This window comes from Podarcis raffonei, chromosome 10, assembly GCF_027172205.1.
Source record: "Podarcis raffonei isolate rPodRaf1 chromosome 10, rPodRaf1.pri, whole genome shotgun sequence".
Taxonomy (NCBI): Eukaryota; Metazoa; Chordata; class Lepidosauria; order Squamata; family Lacertidae; genus Podarcis; species Podarcis raffonei.
Genome location: NC_070611.1, coordinates 78,343,754 through 78,366,149, shown reverse-complemented (window position 1 = coordinate 78,366,149; position 22,396 = coordinate 78,343,754). Strand labels below are relative to the sequence as shown.

Here is a 22,396-nt window from a genome sequence, read left to right as displayed (position 1 = left end):
ACCCACGCTATGCCACTGCCCGCACGCACCCTGCCTGGGGCCCCCCAGGAGATGGCACCCCCAGGAAAAGGGTCCCCGGCTAGGAAGGGCGTCTCCGTGCCACCTGCCCAAGCGCCAGGGGAAGATGGAGACGGCTGGCATCGCCCCATGGCAAGGAGCCCCCTCCCACAGAATGCCTGGCTGGCCCCTGCATTGATGGCGGGGGTCGTCCTCTTGTCCCCAAGGAGACCCTGCCCCATGCCATCTGATGAGTCCCTCTACCCGCCCCCCAGCAGTCAACCCCAACCTAGTGCCCAACCTGAATCTCTGGGTCAGAATCTCTGGCCAGGCCCTGCAAAGAGCAGGTGGCACATGGCAGAAATGTCCTTCTCATTTATTACCTCTTTGAAACGTGGCAGCGACCTGGGGGACCCCTTGGTTGGCTCTGCTGAACAGTCCGGCCTGTGGACCTCTGCAATTGCCAACAGGGCCTGCCTTGCTTTTCCTGCACGAGAATCTGTGAAATGGGCTGCTGGTCACTCTCTGCTCTTCCAGGGGACGCCGCTGTTTGTTCTGATTTGGGTGCAGGGAAATTAGGCAGTGTTGCCCGTTCAATGCATTTTCGTTCCAGTCCGTTTGTGGGGAGATTACTCGGTGTTGCGACAACGCAAGCGTTATCCCTCCCTGCCTTTCCAAAGTTTTTTTTCTTATCGCTTTCCTTTTTTGCAAAAAGAGCGAATCTTCGGGGGAAGCAGGTTTGTTGCGCAAAACCTCCTCGTCAACTCTTAATTGAGGAACCTGGGAGGAGGAATTTGCTGAGCCTTTGGGGTTGGCGGGGAGACGGGTAGAGGGCAAAAGTATTCCCAAATGGGCAGCCTCCTCTTCCTGGTTCTGGCTGGGTGCATCTTCACCCATGCGTCTTGGAGTGAATTTGAGTGGAAAGGGGTTCTCCTATCCAAATTTCGGGTTACAACCTCCAGAGCCCGATACTGTCAGGCCTGGGCTGTCTGAACCACCGTCTTCTCCCAGGCGAACCTGCCAGGCTCCGAGAGCTTCAGGGGGGCCCTTCTCTCGGTCCCACCCCACTCATAATCCCGCTGGGTGGGGACGCAGGAGAGGGCCTTCTCGGTGGTGGCTTCTCCCAGGAAACTTTGGAACTCCCTGCTGAGGGAAGCCAGACTGGCTCCCTCCTTTCTGTCCTTCCGCTGGCCGGTGAAGATTTTCCAACTGGCCTTTGGGAACTGACTGCGTTTTGTTTTGTTTGGAAAGAAAAGGGTTTCTGATAGTCCGGCACTGTTTTCATCACCTGCATTTAAAACAGATCTGTGGTTTTAATTCTACATTTCATTGCATTTTAAATCGTTCACCTTTGACGCGCCTTTAGCTTTTTGGGTTTTACCTGTGCCGTTTTAAGTTGTAGTAGCTGCTTTGAGTCCCGGCCTGGGTGGGGAAAGGCGATCTATTAATAAGAATTTCAGCTTTCAGGTTTGAGTCTGCATTTTGGGTTCAATGGCAGGGAAAGAAAGATTCCTGTGCCCTTAATACTGTATCCAGCCTGGCTTTTGGGAGCCTCGGTTTTGCTGCAATCCAGCCGCCTCCCAGGCCCCGAACGCTCCATTGCTGCCTGGCGTTTTCCGTCACTCAGATAGCGGAGGCTGCATTTCTGCCAGCGATGGGCTCACAACCAAGAATGGACTTTCCCTTTCCCCTAGGGTACTCATTTCATTTTATTTTAAGAAGAGCAAGTTGTGCCAGTGTTCATGACCACATCCTGCGGCTGTGAGTTCCAAGCAGGCCATTTCTGGTCCAGGGAAGTAATTCTCAAGGGGGTGGCTCTCAGACGCCCCCAGCCCGGACGACTCTGCGTCCCAGTTGCTGAAAATCTCAGGCCTGGAGCGATGCTCTGGCGCTGCGATCCTGCTTGCATCTGGTTAGCCACTGTGAGAACAGGATGCTGGACTTAGTGGGCCTCTGGCCTGATCCAGCAGCTTCTCTCTAAGTTCTTGTCCTTCTTATCTGAAGAGTAGGAGCTTTAGCAGATATCTCCCAAATGTTGCATTTATGTAGATTAATAGAATTGAAGAGTCAGAAGGGACCCCAAAGATCATTGAGTCCTAAACTTGCGTCTTTTCCAGCAGTTGTTGGTCTACAGCTCCCAGCATTCCCAGCTAACAGAACCCAGGAATTGTAGTCTAAAAGCACCTGGCGACCCAAGTTCGGGAAACCTGATCTAGCCAATGAAGATCCTTTATGTGGTCCCAGCTATACAGTGGTCCCTTGGTTCTTGAACGGCTTGGTAGTCAAACAACTTGGAACCTGAACGCTGCAAACCCGAAAGTCAGTGTTCCGGTTTGCAAACCTTTTTTGGAAGCCGAATGTCCTCCGTTTTGAGTGCCACGCTGAGGTCTGTCTGTTTTTGCTCTTTATTTTGCGTTTTTGTTTAAGCTGCTTTTTCATTTTGTTTTTGCGACTCTGTGGAACCCAGTTCAGATTGATTGTGTGACTGCAGTACATTGTTTATTGCTTTCGTTTTAGGGATCAATGGTCTCGTTGTTGTTTAGTCATTTAGTCGTGTCCGCCTCTTCATGACCCTCTGGACCAGAGCATGCCAGGCACTCCTGTCTTCCACTGCCTCCCGCAGTTTGGTCAAACTCATGCTGGTAGCTTCGAGAACACTGCCCAACCATCTCGCCCTCTGTCGTCCCCTTCTCCTTGTGCCCTCCATCTTTCCCAACATCAGGGTCTTTTCCAGGGAGTCTTATCTTCTCATGAGGTGGCCAAAGTCTTGGAGCCTCAGCTTCAGGATCTGTCCTTCCAGTGAGCACTCAGGGCTGATTTCCTTAAGAATGGATCCGTTTGATCTTCTTGCAGTCCATGGGACTCTCAGGAGTCTCTTCCAGCGTCTTCTTCGGCAATCCCTCGTAGCCGAGTAAGATTGTCTTCCATAAACACGGTTTTAAAAATGAGTCTGTAGGTGACTGTGGAGGCCAATTCTGGATCCACACGTCCTTCCATGGTGGGGGACATTGGTTTCCGGGCGGGAGTTGATCACGGTGTGGATTTGCCAAGCGTGCCTTCCTCTTGGCACGTTTCTCCCTTATGTCCTGAGTTCGAGTGTCTTCAAAGCCCATGACACCTTTGGTAAACGTTGTTCTCCAACTGGAGTGCTCGCAGGCCAGTTGCCAGTGTTTATACTACATTTTTTTAGATTTGCCTTGAGACACTCTTTTGTTGACCACAAGCATTACGCTTTCCATTTTAAAGTTTGGAATAGAACTCTGCTCTCCTCCAGCACCAGAATTCAAAAGCATCCCTTCTTTGGTGATCAGCCTTCTTGATGGTCCAGCTCTCACCTCCACACATCACTACTGGGAAAACCAGAGCTTCAACTATACAGACCTTTGTCAGCAAGGCAATGTCTCTAGGCAGTTATCAGCGCCACGCTCTAACCTACAGAACTATCCTAGAACCCTGTTGGTTCTCCTTTTCCTTGAGAACATAAGAAGCCCCTTAGCTGGATGAGGCCAATTAGGGGCCCACGTAGTCTAGCATCTAATAATAATAATAATAATAATAATAATAATAATAATAATAATAATAATAATTGTAATTGTAATAATAATAATACCCTGCCCATCTGACTGCGTTGCCCCAGCCACTCTGGGCGGTTATTAATATATATAAAAACACAATAAAACATCAGCCATTAAAAACTTCCCAATACAGGGCTGTCTTCGGATGTATAAGTTGTGTAGGTGTTCATTTCCTTGACATCTGATGGGAGGGTGTTTCACATGGCGGGCGCCACCACCGAGAAGGCCCTCTGCCTGCTTCCCTGTAAGCTTGCTTCTCACAGAGAGGGAACCGCCAGAAAGCCCTCAGAGCTGGACTTCAGTGTCCAGGCAGAGCAATGGGGGTGGAGACGCTCCTTCAGGTCTACAGGGCAGAAGCAGCAGCCAAACCGAACCCCCGCATAGAAAACCCACAAGCAGGCCATGATGGATGGTGTGACTTCTTAGTGAGCCGTTGCATAAAATCCTGCTGCCTCCATGCTTTGCTGTGCATCTTCTCGATCCTGAGGGACCAGAGAGGGAGGGGAGAGCTCAGCCTTCATGACCAGAAGCTTTTGGAATTGTCTGATCCAAGCTGGGACCGAATCTCGTAGTTTAGCTCTGCTCTGTGCACTCCTATAAATTGCATTCTTGCTCTGGCACAGTTGAGAGTTCCTCTGCTTACCCCGCCCACCAATACATAAAAGCCCAACAGTTTAAGCTTCTCCTCATATGATGGAAGATGATCCATTAATCAGATTACCACGGTCATCCTCCCCCACCCCGCGTTGCCTCCACATTTTAATTTTTTTAAATATTTTTGTTGAGGCTCGAAAGTATTCTGCTCGCTTTCTGGTCCCCCCCCTCCCTTCTTTTGAATTCGCAGTGAAAAGGCCACACACAGAGAATGCATGTAAGCAAAACTTGCAGCAAATATTCTCCTTGCACAGGTTGTTAGCCAGGATCAGAGCAGGAGCGTTCAGCAACCGTCTCCCGATATTGCTACCCTGGTATTCAGAGGTAGACTGCAGCTGACTGTGGAGGCTCCGTTTCGCTTTCATGGCCAGCTGCCGTGGATAGACCTCTTCTCCAACCCTTTGAATTTCATCTTCACCCCCTTTTAAAAACAATCTATGTCCCATGGCCATCACCGCGCTATGCGGCAAGAAATGCCTTGAGATTGCCTGTGCTCCTTCCGCCGGACGAGGTTCATGGGCCGGAGGTCAAGGAGGAAGCTTCCTGAGTCAAAAGGGAAGGCGAGGCTCTGGGTTCGTGTTCTGCACCCTGGTTCTGTTCTCCCCTTGTACAGAATCACGGCCGTACTTCTGAGAAATCCTGTCGGACAGCTCAGAACTGCCCGAAAAATATTCAGTTGGAATCTCCTTTCTTGCAACTCGAATCCATTGCTTTGAGTCCTACCCTCCAGAGCGGGAGAAAACACTCTTGCCCCACCTTCCATGTGACAGCCCTTTAGATATTTGAAGATGGCTCTCAAATCTCCTGTTTTGCTGGCTATGCATCCCCAGATCCTTCGACCGCTCCTCATCAGGCCCTTCATCATCTTGCAGACACTGATCTCTGTTTGATGTATTGATGTATTTATCAGCTCCATCTGGTACGCAGGATGAGACCCTCCCTGCCCGCGGACTGTCTCTCCAGAGTGGTGCATGCTCTAGTTATCTCCTGCTTGGACTACTGCAATGCACTGTATGTGGGGCTACCTTTGAAGGTGACCCGGAAACTGCAAATAATCCAGAACGCGGCAGCCAGACTGGTGACTGGGAGCAGCTGCCGAGACCATATAACACTGGACCTGAGAGATCTGCATTGGCTCCCAGTACGTTTCCGAGCACAATTCAAAGTGTTGGTGTTGACCTTTAAAGCCCTAAACGGCCTCGGCCCAGTAGACCTGAAGGAGCATCTCCACTCCCATCGTTCTGCCCGGACACTGAGGTCCAGCTCCGAGGGCCTTCTGGAGGTTCCCTCGCTACGAGAAGCCAAGTTACAGGGAACCAGGCAGAGGGCCTTCTCGGTGGTGGCACCCGCCCAGTGGAACGCCCTCCCATCGGGTGTCAAAGAGAAAAATAACTACCAAACTTTTAGAAGACATCTGAAGGCAGCCATGTTCAGGGAAGCTTTTAATGTTTAATAGGTTATTGTATTTTAGTGTTCTGTTGGAAGCCGCCCAGAGTGGCTGGGGAAACCCAGCCAGATGGGCGGGGAATAAATAAATAAATAAATAAATAAATAAATAAATAAATAAATAAATAAATAAATATCTCCTCTCAGTCTCCTCTTTTCCTGGTTATGCATCCCCACCTCCATCAACCGCTCCTCATCAGGCCCTTCATCATCTTGCAGATACTGATCTTTGTTTGATGTATTGTTGCTTGTTCAGCCAGTTTGAAGCGATTCTTCTGGAACTCTTGAATCACCTGACGCAAGCTTACCTACCTCACTGTTCACCCAAGATAGCTTGAGTACCGTATTTTTTGATCTATAAGACTCACTTTTCCCCTCCTAAAATGTAAGGGGAAATGTGTGTGTGCATCTTATAGAGCGAATGCAGGCTGCGCAGCTATCCCAGAAGCCAGAACAGCAAGAGGGATTGCTGCTTTCACTGCACACCGATCCCTCTTGCTGTTCTGGCTTCTGAGACTCAGAATATTTTTTCCCTTGTTTTCCTCCTCCAAAAACTAGGTGCGTCTTGTGGTCTGGTGTGTCTTATAGAGCGAAAACACGGTAGTTTAAAAGTACCGGGCCCTGGAAGACCCCAGCCCTGGCTCCCCTCTGCTGCAAGAATGGGCCGAGTATCTTTGAGTTCCTGGTTTTTCTTTCCTATAGCCAGAGGCTTCCCTATACGGAGGGCCCCTCCTCATCCCCTGGGATAATTTAGAGGTTTTTGGAAAACAGGAGGCTCTAATCCCCAGGATGATTCCTGAGGAGTAAGTGCTGCTTAACTGGACGCAGCTTCCTTCCGAGTAAACACACTTTGGATTGTGCTGCAAGGTCATGATCCTGTGCACACTTAGCTGGAAGCACAGCGGGGCTTAATGTCCAAGTAATCGGGCTCAGGAGGACCGGCTACTTGCATGCAATGTTTATACCAGATTATCTCCCATCTCTCCCTGGTTGCCGATGCTCAGGACACGGCGAAGGAAGATTTCCTGCTGCAAAAGCCCTGCTGGTTTTTTTGCCCAGGCTTGTTCTTCCGTATGTCCCGTTATTCGGATTTTAACAATGCTGCCTGCAAAGTTGCCAGAGAGAGCTGGTGGGCTCGTGGGTCTGTAATTCCCTCCTAATTCCTCCATTTAAAAACGGGCCGCCTTCCAGCCCTTCAGGAGGGAAATTGATTTTTAGCAACAAGCTGCCCCTTTTTATTAGAAGATCAGCATTTTCACATTTCTGTTAGAACTGGACGTCTTCCATCTGGACCCGACAACTTGTCCTTCGCTCGTCACTTGGCCCTAGACCTTCGTCTCTTGTCATTCCTGCTTGACTTAATTCTTCAGATGCCCCTCTTTAAAAAATAAAAATGAAAAATAACCACCACGACACACCTCAAAACTGCTTTGGGCACAGACGCCTGTCCAGAATCTTCTGCAGTGAAGAACAACGCAAAGAATTCATTCCCCTTTTCTGCCGTCTCCCCCTGCTTCCTTTGCCCCCCCCCTTGCCACACTTCTGTATTTAAAAATAATGTATTAATGTTGGTTTTCATGCTTCTCGTAACTCATAGAATCATAGAGTTGGAAGAGACCACAAGGGCCATCGAGTCCAACCCCCTGCCAAGCAGGAAACACCATCAGAGCACTCCTGACATATGGTTGTCAAGCCTCTGCTTAAAGACCTCCAAAGAAGGAGACTCCACCACACTCCTTGGCAGCAAATTCCACTGTCAAACAGCTCTTACTGTCAGGAAGTTCTTCCTAATGTTTAGGTGGAATCTTCTTTCTTGTAGTTTGGATCCATTGCTCCGTGTCCGCTTCTCTGGAGCAGCAGAAAACAACCTTTCTTCCTCCTTTATATGACATCCTTTTATATATTGGAACATGGCTATCATATCACCCCTTGACCTCCTCTTCTCCAGGCTAAACATGCCCAGCTCCCTTAGCCGTTCCTCATAAGGCATCGTTTCTCCTCCCCCAATCTGCCCTATTAATTTGAATTTGTTTTGCCGGAGTTTGTGTTCCTTCGTTCTCTCCTCATTTCGGGAGGACTTCCATTGTTTCAATCATTGGTGCCCGAACTTTTTCAGACCATTCCCCATCCAGGTTCTATACAGTGGTACCTCGGGTTACATTCGCTTCAGGTTACAGACTCCGCTAACCCAGAAATAGTACCTCAGGTTAAGAACTTTGCTTCAGGATGAGGACAGAAATCCTGTGGCCCCATTAGCTAAAGTGGTGCTACAGGTTAAGAACAGTTTCAGGTTAAGAACGGACCTCCGGAACTAATTAAGTACTTAACCCGAGGTACCACTGTAAACTCATTTGTAGTCACTTAGAGAAGGCTCTGAAATATTTCCCCTGAGGCTTGAATTTGTTTTGTACGGGGTAGTTTTATTTGACGTCTTAATGTGTTCATAAGCAGCTTTGAGGTTTTTTTCTTTAAAAGAGAAAGTGCTCTAGAAATGAAAATAATAGTAGTAGTAGTAGTAAAAATTGTAACTCTCACTACGGGGGGAAAATGGTGCCCAGACGTTCCATTGTGGTGACCGTAACCTTGGTTTAAGCTGCCATTTGGCAATTAGTTTATACATCTGAGTTTCTTTTTTCCCCTTTCCTTTTTTTGAGTTTTATTTATTCATTAACGTTCTAATGTTACATCGGTAATCATGATCATATTACATCACAAGGCTTATTATAATATAATTTTCAGCATATATACAAAGTTTATATACAAAGTTTATATACCTAAAGAAAAGAAACAAGGACAAAAAACTATTCCAAACTCATATCTGTACCAACACTTTGGACTTCCTGTCTATCCCTTTGTATATTCCTTTTTTACAAATGAATGTACTCTTCTTATTGTGTATTTCTTTACATTTTATCTAATACATTCCTATATCAATATGTACCCTTGGTCTTATTTCTCAACTCAGTCTCTCTCCAATGTCAATCGAATGCTAGCATATATCTTGAGTTTCTCGCCCTGGCAGAGAGGCGCTTTGGAGATTCCCGTCCATGGAGAGGTTTCCCAGCTGTCCGGCCCTTTATTTCTGAACAGCACCCTTTCCCCATTTTGCGGGCGCACTGTGGCTTGGGAAGGTTGTGCTTTGTTTTTAAGTTGTATTCATTCAACTTGTTTTTATTCTTGGTTGTTAGCCGCCCTGAGCCTGGCCTTGGCTGGGGAAGGCGGGGTATAAATAAATTTTAGTTTTATATTATTATTATTATTATTATTATTATTATTATTATTATTATCTGAATTTGACAGGGTGTCAGATTGTTCCGGGTCCTTGTAGTGGAGATCTTTCTTCCTGCCCTCAGCTCTGGGTGCAAGGGAAGCAAAACCACAGAAATTTAAGGAGATCAGAGGAAGGGAAGGAAGAATGGGAAGATCCTTCTGGTTATCCTTGCAGAGAATAGCGCTGCCTTTTCCTTGAAGCCAAGGATAGGACGAGGGATGCAGCCTGGGGCTTCGCAGAGAGCATCTCTCATAGAATCATAGAATCATAGAGTTGGAAGAGCCCACAAGGGCCATCGAGTCCAACCCCCTGCCAAGCAGGAAACACCATCAGAGCACTCCTGACATATGGTTGTCAAGCCTCTGCTTAAAGACCTCCAAAGAAGGAGACTCCACCACACTCCTTGGCAGCAAATTCCACTGTCGAACAGCTCTTACTGTCAGGAAGTTCTTCCTAATGTTTAGGTGGAATCTTCTTTCTTGTAGTTTGGATCCATTGCTCCGTGTCCGCTTCTCTGGAGCAGCAGAAAACAACCTTTCTCCCTCCTCTATGTGACATCCTTTTATATATTTGAACATGGCTATCATATCACCCCTTAACCTCCTCTTCTCCAGGCTAAACATGCCCAGCTCCCTTAGCCGTTCCTCATAAGGCATCGTTTCCAGGCCTTTGACCATTTTGGTTGCCCTCCTCTGGACACGTTCCAGTTTGTCAGTGTCCTTCTTGAACTGTGGTGCCCAGAACTGGACACAGTACTCCAGGTGAGGTCTGACCAGAGCAGAATACAGTGGCACTATTACTTCCCTTGATCTAGATGCTATACTCCTATTGATGCAGCCCAGAATTGCATTGGCTTTTTTAGCTGCCGCGTCACACTGTTGGCTCATGTCAAGTTTGTGGTCAACCAAGACTCCTAGATCCTTTTCACATGTAGTGCTCTCAAGCCAGGTGTCACCCATCTTGTATTTGTGCCTCTCATTTTTTTTGCCCAAGTGCAATACTTTACATTTCTCCCTGTTAAAATTCATCTTGTTTGTTTTGGCCCAGTTCTCTAATCTGTCAAGGTCGTTTTGAAGTGTGATCCTGTCCTCTGGGGTGTTAGCCACCCCTCCCAGTTTGGTGTCATCTGCAAATTTGATCAGGATGCCCTTGAGTCCATCATCCAAGTCGTTGATAAAGATGTTGAATAAGACCGGGCCCAAGACAGAACCCTGTGGCACCCCACTAGTCACTCTCATCTCTCTTGTTTCCCCCCAAACTGTGCAAATCTGGTGGGCGTGGAACGAGGAGCAGTGAATGAGTAAGCGCGTGGTTTAAGAAAACGTTGTCATCCTTTGACGCTAATAATTGAAGAAACGGCTTTTCATCTTGGCAGATACCGCCGCTGCCAAAAAAAGGATCTCTCTTGGATTTCTGCCACTGCCATTCACGTCCGCCTTGAATTCGTGGGGTGGTCTCCCGCCTCCGGTTCTACACCCAATTCAAATGCCACCCCTTGTGCCTTCCTCCATCCTCTGAGAAGATTCAGGACAAAGAAAGAAAGTACATCATCATCATCATCCTCATCCTTATCATAAAATAATAATAATAATTTCTTATTTATACCTGACCCATCTGACTAGGTTTCCTCAGCCACTTTGGGCAGCTTCCAACGAAATATTAAAAACACAAGAAAACATTAGACATTTAAAACTTCACTAAAGAGGGCCGCCTTCAGATGTCTTCTAAAAGTCAGATAGTTGTTTATTTCCTTGACATCTGAGGAGGGGGTGTTTCACAGGGCAGGTGCCACCACCGAGAAGGCCCTCTGCCTGGTTCCCTGTAGCTTTGCTTCTCGCAGGGAGGGAACCGCCAGAAGGCCCTCGGTGCTGGACCTCAGTGTCCGAGTAGAATGATGGGGTGGAGATGCTCCTTCAGGTCTACTGGGCTGAGGCTGTTTAGGGCTTTAAAGGCACCAACACTTTGAATTGTGCTCGGAAACGTACTGGGAGCCAATGTAGGTCTTTCAAGACCGGTGTTATGTGGTCTTGGCAGCCGCTCCCAGTCACCAGTCTGGCTGCCGCATTCTGGATTAGTTGTGGTTTTCGGGTCACCTTCAAAGGTAGCCCCACATAGAGCGCATTGCAGTAGTCCAAGCGAGAGATAACCAGAGCACGCACCACTCTGGCGAGACAGTCTGCGGGCAGGGAGGGTCTCATCCTGCGTACCAGATGGAGCTGTTAGACAGCTGCCCTGGACACAGAATGGACCTGCGCCTCCATGGACAGCTGTGAGTCCAAAATGACTCCCAGGCTGCGCACCTGTTCCTTCAGGGCCACAGTTACCCCATTCAGGACCAGGGAGTCCCCCACCCCTGCCTGCCCCCTGTCCCCCTCAAACCATCATTCCTTTAATGCTTGATGGTTCCCCACCCCCCTTCCCTCTGTATTTTGGTCGGAAGCTGCCCAGAGTGGCTGGGGCATTGCAGTCAGATGGGCGGGGTGTAGGAAATACATTATTATGAATAATACAGTGGACGCTCAGGTTGCAAATGTGATCCGTGTGGGAGGCACGTTTGCCACCCGCAGTGCCGCATCTGCGAACGCGCAGGTTGCGATTTAGTGCTTCTGCGCATGCGCAAAGTGCGATTTAAAAGAGGATTGGACAAATTCACGGCAGAGGAGAGGCCTCTCAATGGCTCGCTCTTCCTCCACGGTCAGAGGAAGCCGTGCTTCTGAATCTTCTCTCTGCCCTCCACAAACGATTGCGCATGAAGCCGCTGTCAATTGATCCGTATTGATCAGAGGAAGGATGTACACAGAATCCTGTCCCTTTTGGGTCTGGGTCCTGTTCAGGGCCACCGCAGCTGTCGGTGCCAAAGAGCCGTGAATTCTGGAGGTGATTAGTTGTGGCACTGGTTGCAGGGTCCCCAAGACCACCCAGCGCATGGCTGAGGGACCCCAGGAGGCTCCGTTCTGCTGCATTCGGAGACGGTCTTGTCCGGGTTTGGCCCAGATTGTACCGATTGGCAGCTGTTCGATGTTAGCTCCGGGGTCAAATCACGGGACTGTGCCATTGTATGCCTTCCTTAGAGTGGGGTCGCTGCAAGAGGCCTACTGTTTATGGGACATAAAATATGCAGGACACCCCAATTTTAACGGGGAGCTGGGCAGGGCAAGTGGCAAAGAGCAACAGACACTTTGTGGACCTTTCAGGGTACAGAGGGGTGTGTAAGTGTTTGCTGGGTTAGGTCCCTTTCTGCCTCCTGGCAAGAGAGTTGGTCTCATGTGAAGGTCTGACTACAGCAAGTATTTTAGCAGCCCACCCCTTTTAATTTTTTTTTATTCCTGTGAAGCATTTTTCTCAGTTTTTGGAGAAGCCTCATCTCCCACCCCCCTTTAATTTTTACGCAAAGGCGTGTGGCAGTTTGGATGCTTTCCGAATGCAATTAATTTCCTTTTTTGCTCCTGCCTGGGAGTGGCTGAGCTCCCTCTGGATGGCTGACCGAGGGTTTTTTTGATGGGTCTTGCGGTTGCAAATATCAATTATGCATGTGGGCAGACATTTCCGGATGGGAATCGCAAAGGGAGCCGTCTGGGCTTCTCTGCGCGGAGGCCGAGAGCGGAGCTGCTGCGTAAGGGATCTCTGATCTCTCCATTGCCACCAAATTCCCTTCCCAGTCCAGGGGGGTCTTTGGCCTTTGCTCTGCTTCCCCTCAAGCGAGTGGGCGGCATAATGTGCTCCTCGTGCTTCAAAATGTGCTTGTTTTTGATATCATTCATAGAAGTGAAGGGCTGGAAGGGACCTCCAGGGGCCATCTAGTCCCACCCCCTCCAATGCAGGAATCGCAGCTAAAGATTCCCTGACAAATCACCACCCAGCCTCCAAGGAAGGAGAGCTCTCCACCTCCCGAGGAAGTCCCTTCAAACGGCTCTTACCGTCAGAAAGTTCTTGAAACCATAGGTTTGAGTCTTGCCCTCCAGAGCAGGAGAAAACAAGCTTGTTCCCTCTGCCATGGGGCAGCCCTTGAGATATTTGAAGATGGCTCTCCTATCTCCTCTCAGTCTCCTCTTCTCCAGGCTAAACCTACCCAGCTCCTTCAACCGTTCCTCATCAGGCTTTGGGTCCAGACCCTTGACCATCTTGGTCGCCCTCCTCTGCACACCTTCCAGCTTGTCAACATCCAACTCCTCGAAAGATTCCGTCAACGAGGTCTCCGAAAATTTTAGCACATCACTTGGGTAGACAGGTGAACTAATGCCAGTGTACTGGAAGAAGCAAAGATCACCAGAGTTGAAGCAATGATTCACCAACATCTTGAAAGACCTCCATTGGCTCCCAGGACGTTTCCGAGCACAATTCAAAGTGTTGGTGCTGACCTTGAAAGCCCTAAACGGCGTCAAAGGCCCAGTAGACCTGAAGGAGCATCTCCACCCCCATTGCTCTGCCTGGACACTGAAGTCCAGCTCTGAGGGCCTTCTGGCGGTTCCCTCCCTGCGAGAAGCCAAGTTACAGGGAACCAGGCAGAGGGCCTTCTCGGTGGTGGCGCCCTCCCTGTGGAACACCCTCCTGTCAGATGTCAAGGAAATAAACTACCATCGGACTTTCAGAAGACATCTGAAGGCAGCTCTGTTTAGGGAAGCTTTTAATGTTTGATGAATCATTGTATTTTAATATTCTGCTGGAAGCTGGGGAAACCCGGCCAGATGGGTGGGGTATAAAAATAATTTATTATTATTAATACTACTACTACTGCTATCATCTGAGTTTCTAACACCGCAACCCTGGTCTGGCCTTGGTTGAATTCTGTCCGTCGGGGGGCAGAAAACGTGGACAGTGCTGGGGGGGGGGCGTGGAGCTCCTGTGCTCCAGCTTTCAGCCTCCTGTTCCTCTGACCCTCCCTCCCCCAGCCAAAATAGGGCTGGCTGCCCTGGGCCTCCCTCTCTAAGCCCCATTACTCACGCCGGCTGCCCATGAATGGCTTTGCAGCGGTTGCTGTGGGGCGCCTCCAGACCCTTTTGTTTTTTGGGGGGGTGGGGGCAGAGGCTCAACATCATCGTCACCGTTTTTAATTTGTATACCGTCTTTCTGTCTTAACAATACTCAAGGCGGTTTACAAGCTGAAGAAGCAAAAAATGTACATCTTATAACAATCTAATGCAATACGAAAATGTGATAATAAAACATAACTTTAAAAGAGGCAACCTACATCAAAAAGAAGCATTCAACAGCAGAGGAGGCTCTCGAAGGCTCTCGCACTCGGATCCCGCTTGCGGGGTTCTCATGACCGGCCTCTGGTGGGTCACTATGAGAAAAGGGTGCTCCCCATGTTCTTATGACTTTTATTATTATTATTAAGTTTATTTTACAACACATAAACACAGCGTCATAAAACTAAACATAAAAGTAGCAATACATAATCAAAAACAATAAAAAAACAAATGAATACAAATAAAACATAATGACATACGGAAACTTAGACAGATCAAATAGTCAACAATGTATGTGTATATAGGTAGATAAATAATTTCAATTCTTCTTTTCTGCCAATTGACTTCCTTCATCCTCAGCACGGTTCTCTTTTCGCTTTTGGTAAACTGTTTCCTTCTTAGTTCATTATTACCCCATTTTCTTTCTGTTTTTCTTTCTGTTTTTAGCTTTTATACCATAATACAGTGGTACCTCGGGTTACGTACTTAATTCGTTTCGGAGGTCCGTTCTTAACCTGAAACTGTTCTTAACCTGAAGCACCACTTTAGCTAATGGGGCCTCCTGCTGCTGCCGCGCCCCCGGAGCACGATTTCTGTCCTCATCCTGAAGCAAACCTGAAGCACTATTTCTGGGTTAGTGGAGTCTGTAACCTGAAGCGTCTGTAACCTGAGGTACCACTGCGTCCCAATTATGATGTACCATAATTGGGACACGGGTAGTGCTGTGGGTTAAACCACAGAGCCTAGGACTTGCCGATCAGAAGGTCGGCGGTTCGAATTCCCACAACGGGGTGAGCTCCCGCTGCTCGGTCCCTGCTCTTGCCAACCTAGCAGTTCGAAAGCACGTCAAAGTGCAAGTAGATAAATAGGTACCACTCCGGCAGGAAGGTGAACGGCGTTTCCGTGCGCTGCTCTGGTTCGCCAGAAGCGGCTTAGTCATGCTGGCCACATGACCCGGAAGCTGTACGCCGGCTCCCTCGGCCAATAAAGCGAGATGAGCGCCGCAACCCCAGAGACGGCCACGACTGGACCTAATGGTCAGGGGTCCCTTTACCTTTACCTAAAACATGCCATATTACTTATTACCAGGATTGAATAGAGATAGCATTTATGGGAGTACATTCATCTTGCATTTGTATTTGGTTTGAGCAACAGTCTGGAGGCAGAATTAAAGAGAATCAGACCTTGAAGGCCCGCACATAGGAAGCCACACAAAATTTATAATTGGCTATGTAATTGATTTGTGTTTGAATTGGTATTTCTATTTGCTATTAATATAATATGGCGCATATTGGATTTTTGTACAGTCATACCTCGGGTTACAGACGCTTCGGGTTGCGCAATTTCAGGTTGCACACCGCGCCGAACCTGGAAGCACTGGAATGGTCACTTCCGGGTTTCTGCGCATGCACAGAAGCGCTAAATCACGCTTTGCACATGTGCAGAAGCGCCGATCGCAACCCACGCATGCACAGACGCGTGGGTCACGGGTTCTGAACGCTGCGGGTTGTGAATGTGCCGCCCGCACGGATCACGTTTGCAGCCCGAGCGTCCACTGGAATTGAAAATAAATCAAAATCATTTAGCAAAAAAGGGGAAAGATTGGTAGAGCTGGATGGGGCCCCCGGAGGTCATGCATTCCAACCCGCCGTCATGCACGAATTGCCGCTAACCACAGTCCGTTCCTTTCTCCTCAGTGACTTCCTGATCCTCCCAGGCTTCATCGACTTCACGGCGGACGAGGTGGTGAGTGCGAGTTCCCCACGGGCCAGCGCCGTTTGTCGGGTGGGGCTGCCTGAGGGTTCCCGGGGGCTGAGTCTTTCGGCTGCTCCCCTCTCCCCTTGGTGGGTGCTGGGGGGGGCAGGGTTTCCCCAGCCCGCCACCCAAGACCACCCCCTTTTGAGCTGCAGAGCAGCACCAATATACAAGCCATTTACTCCCCCCTCTAAAGTCCCCAGCCACCCCTCTTCCCATGTGGGTCATGGCACCCCCTAACCTTTCCCTTCCTTCCCAAAGAAATGAGCCCCTGGTGTAGGTGTTGGGAATTATTTTGTTCTTCACTCGTTTGCAATAGTTTTGTGATTTTACTATATGGTTTTCATGGAATCATAGAGTTGGACAGGGCCCTCCAGGGGTCATCCAGCCCAACCCCCTCCAGTGCAGGAATCTTCACTAAAGCATCCCTGACAAAAGATGCCCATCCAAGCTCTGCTGGAAAACCTCCAAGGAAGGAGAGTCAAATGGCTCTTTTGTGGTTTTATATATATATATATATATATATATAATAATAATAATAATTTATTATTTATACCCTGCCCATCTGGCTGGGTTTCCCCAGCCACTCTGGGCGGCTCCCAACAGAATATTAAAAACACGATAAAAATATTAAAAACTTGATAAAAATATTTAAAAGACAATAAAAAAATTAAAAACACGATAAAAATAATAAAAACATGGTATTGTTGTACATTCTGTGATACAACGGTATATGGTTTTTTTATATAAATAGGCAAACTTTCTTTTTCTTAAAAAAAGCAGCAACAGGCTTCAAATACACCCTAAAAGGGGGGGGGCTCACCTGGCCCCTGCAGGGTTTGCCTTGTCTCTTGGGGACCCCACCAGCCTCTCCCCACCTGACCTCCTGCTGTGCTGCCCAGGGCTGGGCCCTTAAAACATCTGGGAGGGGGCACTGGTTTGGGGAGCGCTGGCGTGGCACAGACCATGTGGGGCGGGGGGAGCCTGCCGGCCCTGCGGAGATAAGCTCGTCAAGGCTAGTTAGGCCAAATGGAGTCGGCGCCTAATCGGCCGGCCGGGACGGTGAAGGTCAGGCGGCCGGCCGAGGCAAGAAACACTGGGGGCGGAGCCTGCCCCTTGCGGTGCTACAGTTCCCAATGGCCCCGGGGAAACTAGGATTCTTTGCAAGGGACGAAACGAGAGACGTCTCCAGCTGGGAATTCTTCCAGGAATATTTCAAAAGCAGCAATCTCAAGACGGCTGCCGCCTTGGAATAACTTTGGAAGATACTATACGACGTTAAGGAAAATAAATAGGAATAGTCTTACTGAACAGGGAAGTTTTTAATATGGGGGGGAAATTGGACGGGACGGGAACATGAATAGGAACATGTTGATCACAATGAATAACGTAAAGGCGTAATTGTGAACAATAAAGCATTTAAAAGGGGGGGGAAGGATTCTTTGCGGTGGGGGGTTCATGGAGCCATAGGGACCCCCCCAGGGCCATCCAGTCCAGCCCCCCGCAGTACAGAAATCACAGCCTCAAGCCATCCCAGCTCTGCTTCAAAAACTGACTGGGGGGCTTCCAACAAAACGTAAAAACACAGTGAGACATACATCCAGCATGGATGGCCTGTGGCCATGTCTCCCTCTTTCCTTTATTATTATTTTTTAAAATAATTTTTATTAAGTTTTACATAATTTTATCATCACTGTATCATATCACGTAACAGAAAAACACAATTCCCATGTCCCGTCCCCATTCCCTCCCGCCCACGACTTCCCTCAACTTCCTCTTCTGGGTTTTTGCATGTTGATTTGTCCAGCTTGTTTTATTATTCCGACTTTTAAAATCTTTAATAATTATTATTGTCTTCTTATTTTAACATCATTGTTATATTTTCTATACTCATTTTGCTAGTTGTTAAGGGTTTGATCAAGACCGGCTAGTGAGTCAAATTTCACCACAATGTTTCCTTTAGAGTGCATACTCGATTTCCAGGGATGGTTATAAATGTCCCTATTAAGGTAGATCAGTGATCGCCATAGGTTTTTTTGTGCCTGCCCCCCCGCATGGCCAAACTCGGCCCTCCAGATGTTTTGGGACTACAATTCCCATCATCCCTGACCACTGGTTCTGTTCGCTAGGGATGATGGGAGTTGTAGTCCTCAAACATCTGGAGGGCCAAGTTTGGCCATGCCTGCCCATAAACTCATCCCCTGCGCATGCAAAAAGCATTATTCAGAACAGCGGTTTGCACGACCTACTAAGGAGAGTAGCCACACAATAAAAAGAAAATAAAAAATGAGTTTCCCCTTTATTCAAAGCCCAATGGAAACTATTTAGCGCAATGAATTTGACAGAATGAATGAACTTTATCCAGGGATATCGGTTTTTCAAAGTCAAGAGAGTCATCGAAAACTTCAGGGAAGTTTTTAATGTGTGACATTTTGATGTATTTTTAATCTTTGTTGGAAGCCGTCCAGGGTGGCTGGGGAAACCCAGCCAGATGGGCGGGGTACAAATAATAATTATTATTATTATTATTATTATTATTATTATTATTATTATTATTATCATCATCATCATCATCATCATCGTTAACACCCCCTGCACCTCCCTGCCGCCCCCATGCCTCTTGTCACCCCCCGCCAAGGTTCTTGCGCTGCCTTCCGGGGGGCGAGAGTGCCCACTTGGAGAACCTCTGGTGCCGAGTGTCACCTGGCCCTCTTATGTCTCTTGGGGGTTTGGGGGCGCCCTGGGGGTTGGGCCGGAGGAGCCTTGCGGTCTCTTCCATCCCTCCACCCCCCTCCCTCCTCCGCAGGACCTGACGTCAGCCTTGACCCGCAAGATCACCCTCAAGACGCCTCTCATCTCTTCCCCGATGGACACGGTGACCGAGTCAGACATGGCCATTGCGATGGCGGTGAGTGGCCGCCCCGAGAGGGGGCAGGGCCTCCCAGGGGGTGGGGGTGGTCCCCCCACTCTGTTTCCACGTCTTCCCCCCAGCAAGAGCCCCGGGGAGGCAGTTTTGCCCGTGGGTCTGGGGCAGTGGGGTCCAAACTTTTTCCAAAGAGGGCCAGATTTGATGAAGTGAAGGGCCAAACAAAGGATTGAAATTGGTGACCTTTGAAGGATTTTACCCCACAGTTGGTTGTTGAGCTTTTTTTTAAGTTGGTGAGGTTTATTTTAGGATTTTACCCCAGGAAATAAACTGCCACGGGGGGGGGGGGCTGGATTAGACCAACCGGTGGCCTGGATTAGGCCCCCCGAAACAGACTTTGCCTGGGGGCATTTGCACAGACGCACAGATTTACTGGTATGACGCCCTTTCCATGGTTAAAAGGGGGCTCAGTGTGGGGAGAAAACAGCACCCAGAGTTTAGTAGTGGGGTGGGGAATCTGGGGAGCTGGGACCAGGGAGGATGCAGCCCCTGTGACTTTGCCCCCCCCCGCCCCCCTTGTCTCCCCCCGCAGCTCATGGGCGGCATAGGGATTATCCATCACAACTGCACCCCGGAATTCCAGGCCAACGAGGTCCGGAAAGTCAAGGTGAGCGCCCGGATTTGGGGTTGGCGAAGGGCTCCGTATTGGGGTGGGGGCAGAGCCGCGAGGCCGACCCCAGGGTAGTCGGGGGGGGGAGAAGGACCACTCCTCCCCCCTGGCTGGCCGAAAAAGGAAGGAAGGGTTTGTAAGATGATGGCTGGCAGGGAGGAAGTGGACAGCAGGGGGAAGTTTTTCTCGCTCTCCTTTTTCAAAATTAGGTTTTATAATTTTATATGCAACACAATCATCATAAACACAATTTAAAAATTCATAAATCCAAATCCCTTTCCCCCCCCTTGACTTCCAGCAACCTTCTCTTAAATATTTGCCCCTTCTGCTTATTTTGTTTACCTTGATTTTAAAAATCTTCCAACTAAATATTCTTCTATTCTTACCATTTTTATACTATATCTTTCCAAATTACATCTTACGTTTTGTTGCTTTCCCAATCGTTGCTCCTTGACTTACACACTTCCCCCCTTAATTGTAAGTGTTTACTCAAACCCCGCTAGTGAGTCCGTTTCTTTACAGTATTCCTGTAAGAACATCGCAAACGGTTCCCAGTCTTCTAAAAAGTCTTTATTGTCCTTGTCTTTGAGTTTTCCCGTCAGCTTGGCCATTTCGGCGCAGTACATAAGTTCCGCTTGCCATTCTTCTTTTGCTGGCATCTTGCCATCCTCCCATTTCTGGGCTAGTAAAATCCTAGTCACTCTCTTAAAATACCAGAATTCGTGGGCCTCCAATGGAACTGAATGCTGGAAGGTTCAGGGCAGGTAAAATAAAACCCTTTTTTGCGGAGCAGAGTTGAACTGCGGAACTCCCCGCTGAAGGATGGCTTTAAAAGAGGGTTGGACACATTTATGGAGGGTGTGAACTGTGTGTGAGACACGCAGCCTGGAGGAAGGCAGGCTGGGCTTGCAGGTGTTTCCTGGTGCCACCCCAGTTTATCCTGGTGTGTGTGTGCCCCTGGCCTTGGATTCTCCTGGCGCAGGGATTGGCAAGGTTTACGATACGATGCGATAATCTTTATTGTCATTGTCCCATACAGAACAACAAAATCTACATAAGACATTCAAAACCAACAAGCCTGCTATCCCAGCCTGATTAGCCCCCTAAAAACTCTGATAGGTAAAGGTAAAGGGACCCCTGACCATTAGGTCCAGTCGTGACCGACTCTGGGGTTGTGCACTCATCTCGCTCTATAGGCTGAGGGAGCCAGCGTTTGTCTGCAGACAGTTTCCGGGTCATGTGGCCAGCATGACTAAGCCGCTTCTGGCGAACCAGAGCAGCACACGGAAACGCTGTTTACCTTCCTGCCGGAGTGGTACCTATTGATCTACTTGCACTTTGACGTGCTTTCAAACTGCTAGGTTGGCAGGAGCAGGGACCGAACAACGGGAGCTCACCCCATCATTGCATTCCAATTGGCAAGTCCTAGGCTCTGTGGTTTAAGAAGAAGAAGAAGAGAAGAGTTTGGATTTGATATCCCGCCTTTCACTCCCCTTCAGGAGTCTCAAAGCGGCTAACAATCTCCTTTCCCTTCCTCCCCCACAACAAGCTCTCTGTGAGGTGAGTGGGGCTGAGAGACTTCAAAGAAGTGTGACTGGCCCAAGGTCACCCAGCAGCTGCATGTGGAGGAGCGGAGACACGAACCCGGTTCCCCAGATTATGTGACTACCGCTCTTAACCACTACACCACACTTAACCCACAGCACCACCCGCGTCTAAAGACTACCTTACACTGCGTTTAAAACCAAAACCGCATTTGGATAGAAACTGTTTCTCAGGCGCCAGTCCTAGTCTTTATAACCCTGGACCTTCTTCCAGAAGTCAGAAGCTGAAAGAGATCATTTCCGGGGTGCGCACTATCCTGCGCTATCTCTGCAGCTTTCTTAGGGCACCTGGAAGCATAGATTGGATCCAAGGTGGGAAGAGGGCACCCAATTATTCTCTCCTCTCTCTGCAGAAATTTGAGCAGGGCTTCATCACGGACCCGGTGGTGCTGAGCCCTGCGCACACGGTGGGCGACGTCTTTGAGGCCAAGATCCGGCACGGCTTCTCGGGCATCCCAGTCACCGAGACGGGGAAGATGGGCAGCAAACTGGTGGGCATCGTCACCTCCCGGGACATCGACTTCCTTTCCGAGAAGGATTACGGCATCGCGCTCAGCGAGGTAGGACCCGGGGTGCCCGCCTCCCTTGGCAGCAGCCAAGACGAAAGGGAAGGAACGGGCATGGAGCTGGGAGGGAACCCCAGGGGTCATCCAGTCCAACCCTCTGCAATGTGGGTCTGGGGGAAAGAGGGCACAGCTGCCGAAAAAAGGCTCTCTCTTGAATTTCTGCCACTGCCGTTCACGTCCGCCTCGAATTCGTGGGATGGTCTCCCGTCTCCTGCCCAATTCAAATGCCACCCCTTGTGCCTTCCTCCATCCTCTGAGAAGATTCAGGACAGACAAAGAAAGTCCTTCTTCATCATAAGAATAATATTAGAATAATAATTTATTATTTATACCTCACCTATCTGACTCGCCACTCTGGGCGGCTTCCAGCAAAATATTAAAACACAATAAAACATCAGGCATTAAAAACTTCCCTAAACAGGAATGCCTTCAGATGTCTTCTAATAGTCAGATAGCTGTTTATTTCCTTGACATCTGGTGGGAGGGCGTTCCACAGGGCGGGCGCCACCACCGAGAAGGCCCTCTGCCTGGTTCCCTGTAGTTTCATGTCTCACAGTGAGGGAACCACCAGAAGGCCCTCGGAGCTGGACCTCAGTGTCCGGGCTGAATGATGGGGGTGGAGATGCTCCTTCAGGGATACTGGGCCAAGTTTAGCTCTTGAAAGGTCAGCACCAACACTTTGAATTGAGCTCGGAAACGTACTGGGAGCCAATGTAGGTCTTTCAGGACGGGTGTTATGTGGTCCCGGCGAACGCTCCCAGTCCCCAGTCTGGCTGCCACATTCTGGATTAGTTGCAGTGTGT

General features: G+C 49.0%; 1 protein-coding gene across 2 annotated transcripts in view; it reads left to right on the top strand.

Annotated features, from left to right (window-relative positions):
- IMPDH1 (inosine monophosphate dehydrogenase 1) overlaps positions 1–22,396 on the top strand; it is a 44,498-nt gene that overhangs the window by 717 nt on the left and 21,385 nt on the right. For both annotated transcript variants that reach the window (XM_053406500.1, XM_053406499.1), the window contains exons 3-6: positions 15,830–15,878; positions 18,694–18,795; positions 19,346–19,420; positions 21,381–21,587. In XM_053406500.1, the coding sequence (XP_053262475.1) occupies positions 15,830–15,878; positions 18,694–18,795; positions 19,346–19,420; positions 21,381–21,587 (433 nt within the window). The remainder of the gene's footprint in view (positions 1–15,829; positions 15,879–18,693; positions 18,796–19,345; positions 19,421–21,380; positions 21,588–22,396) is intronic.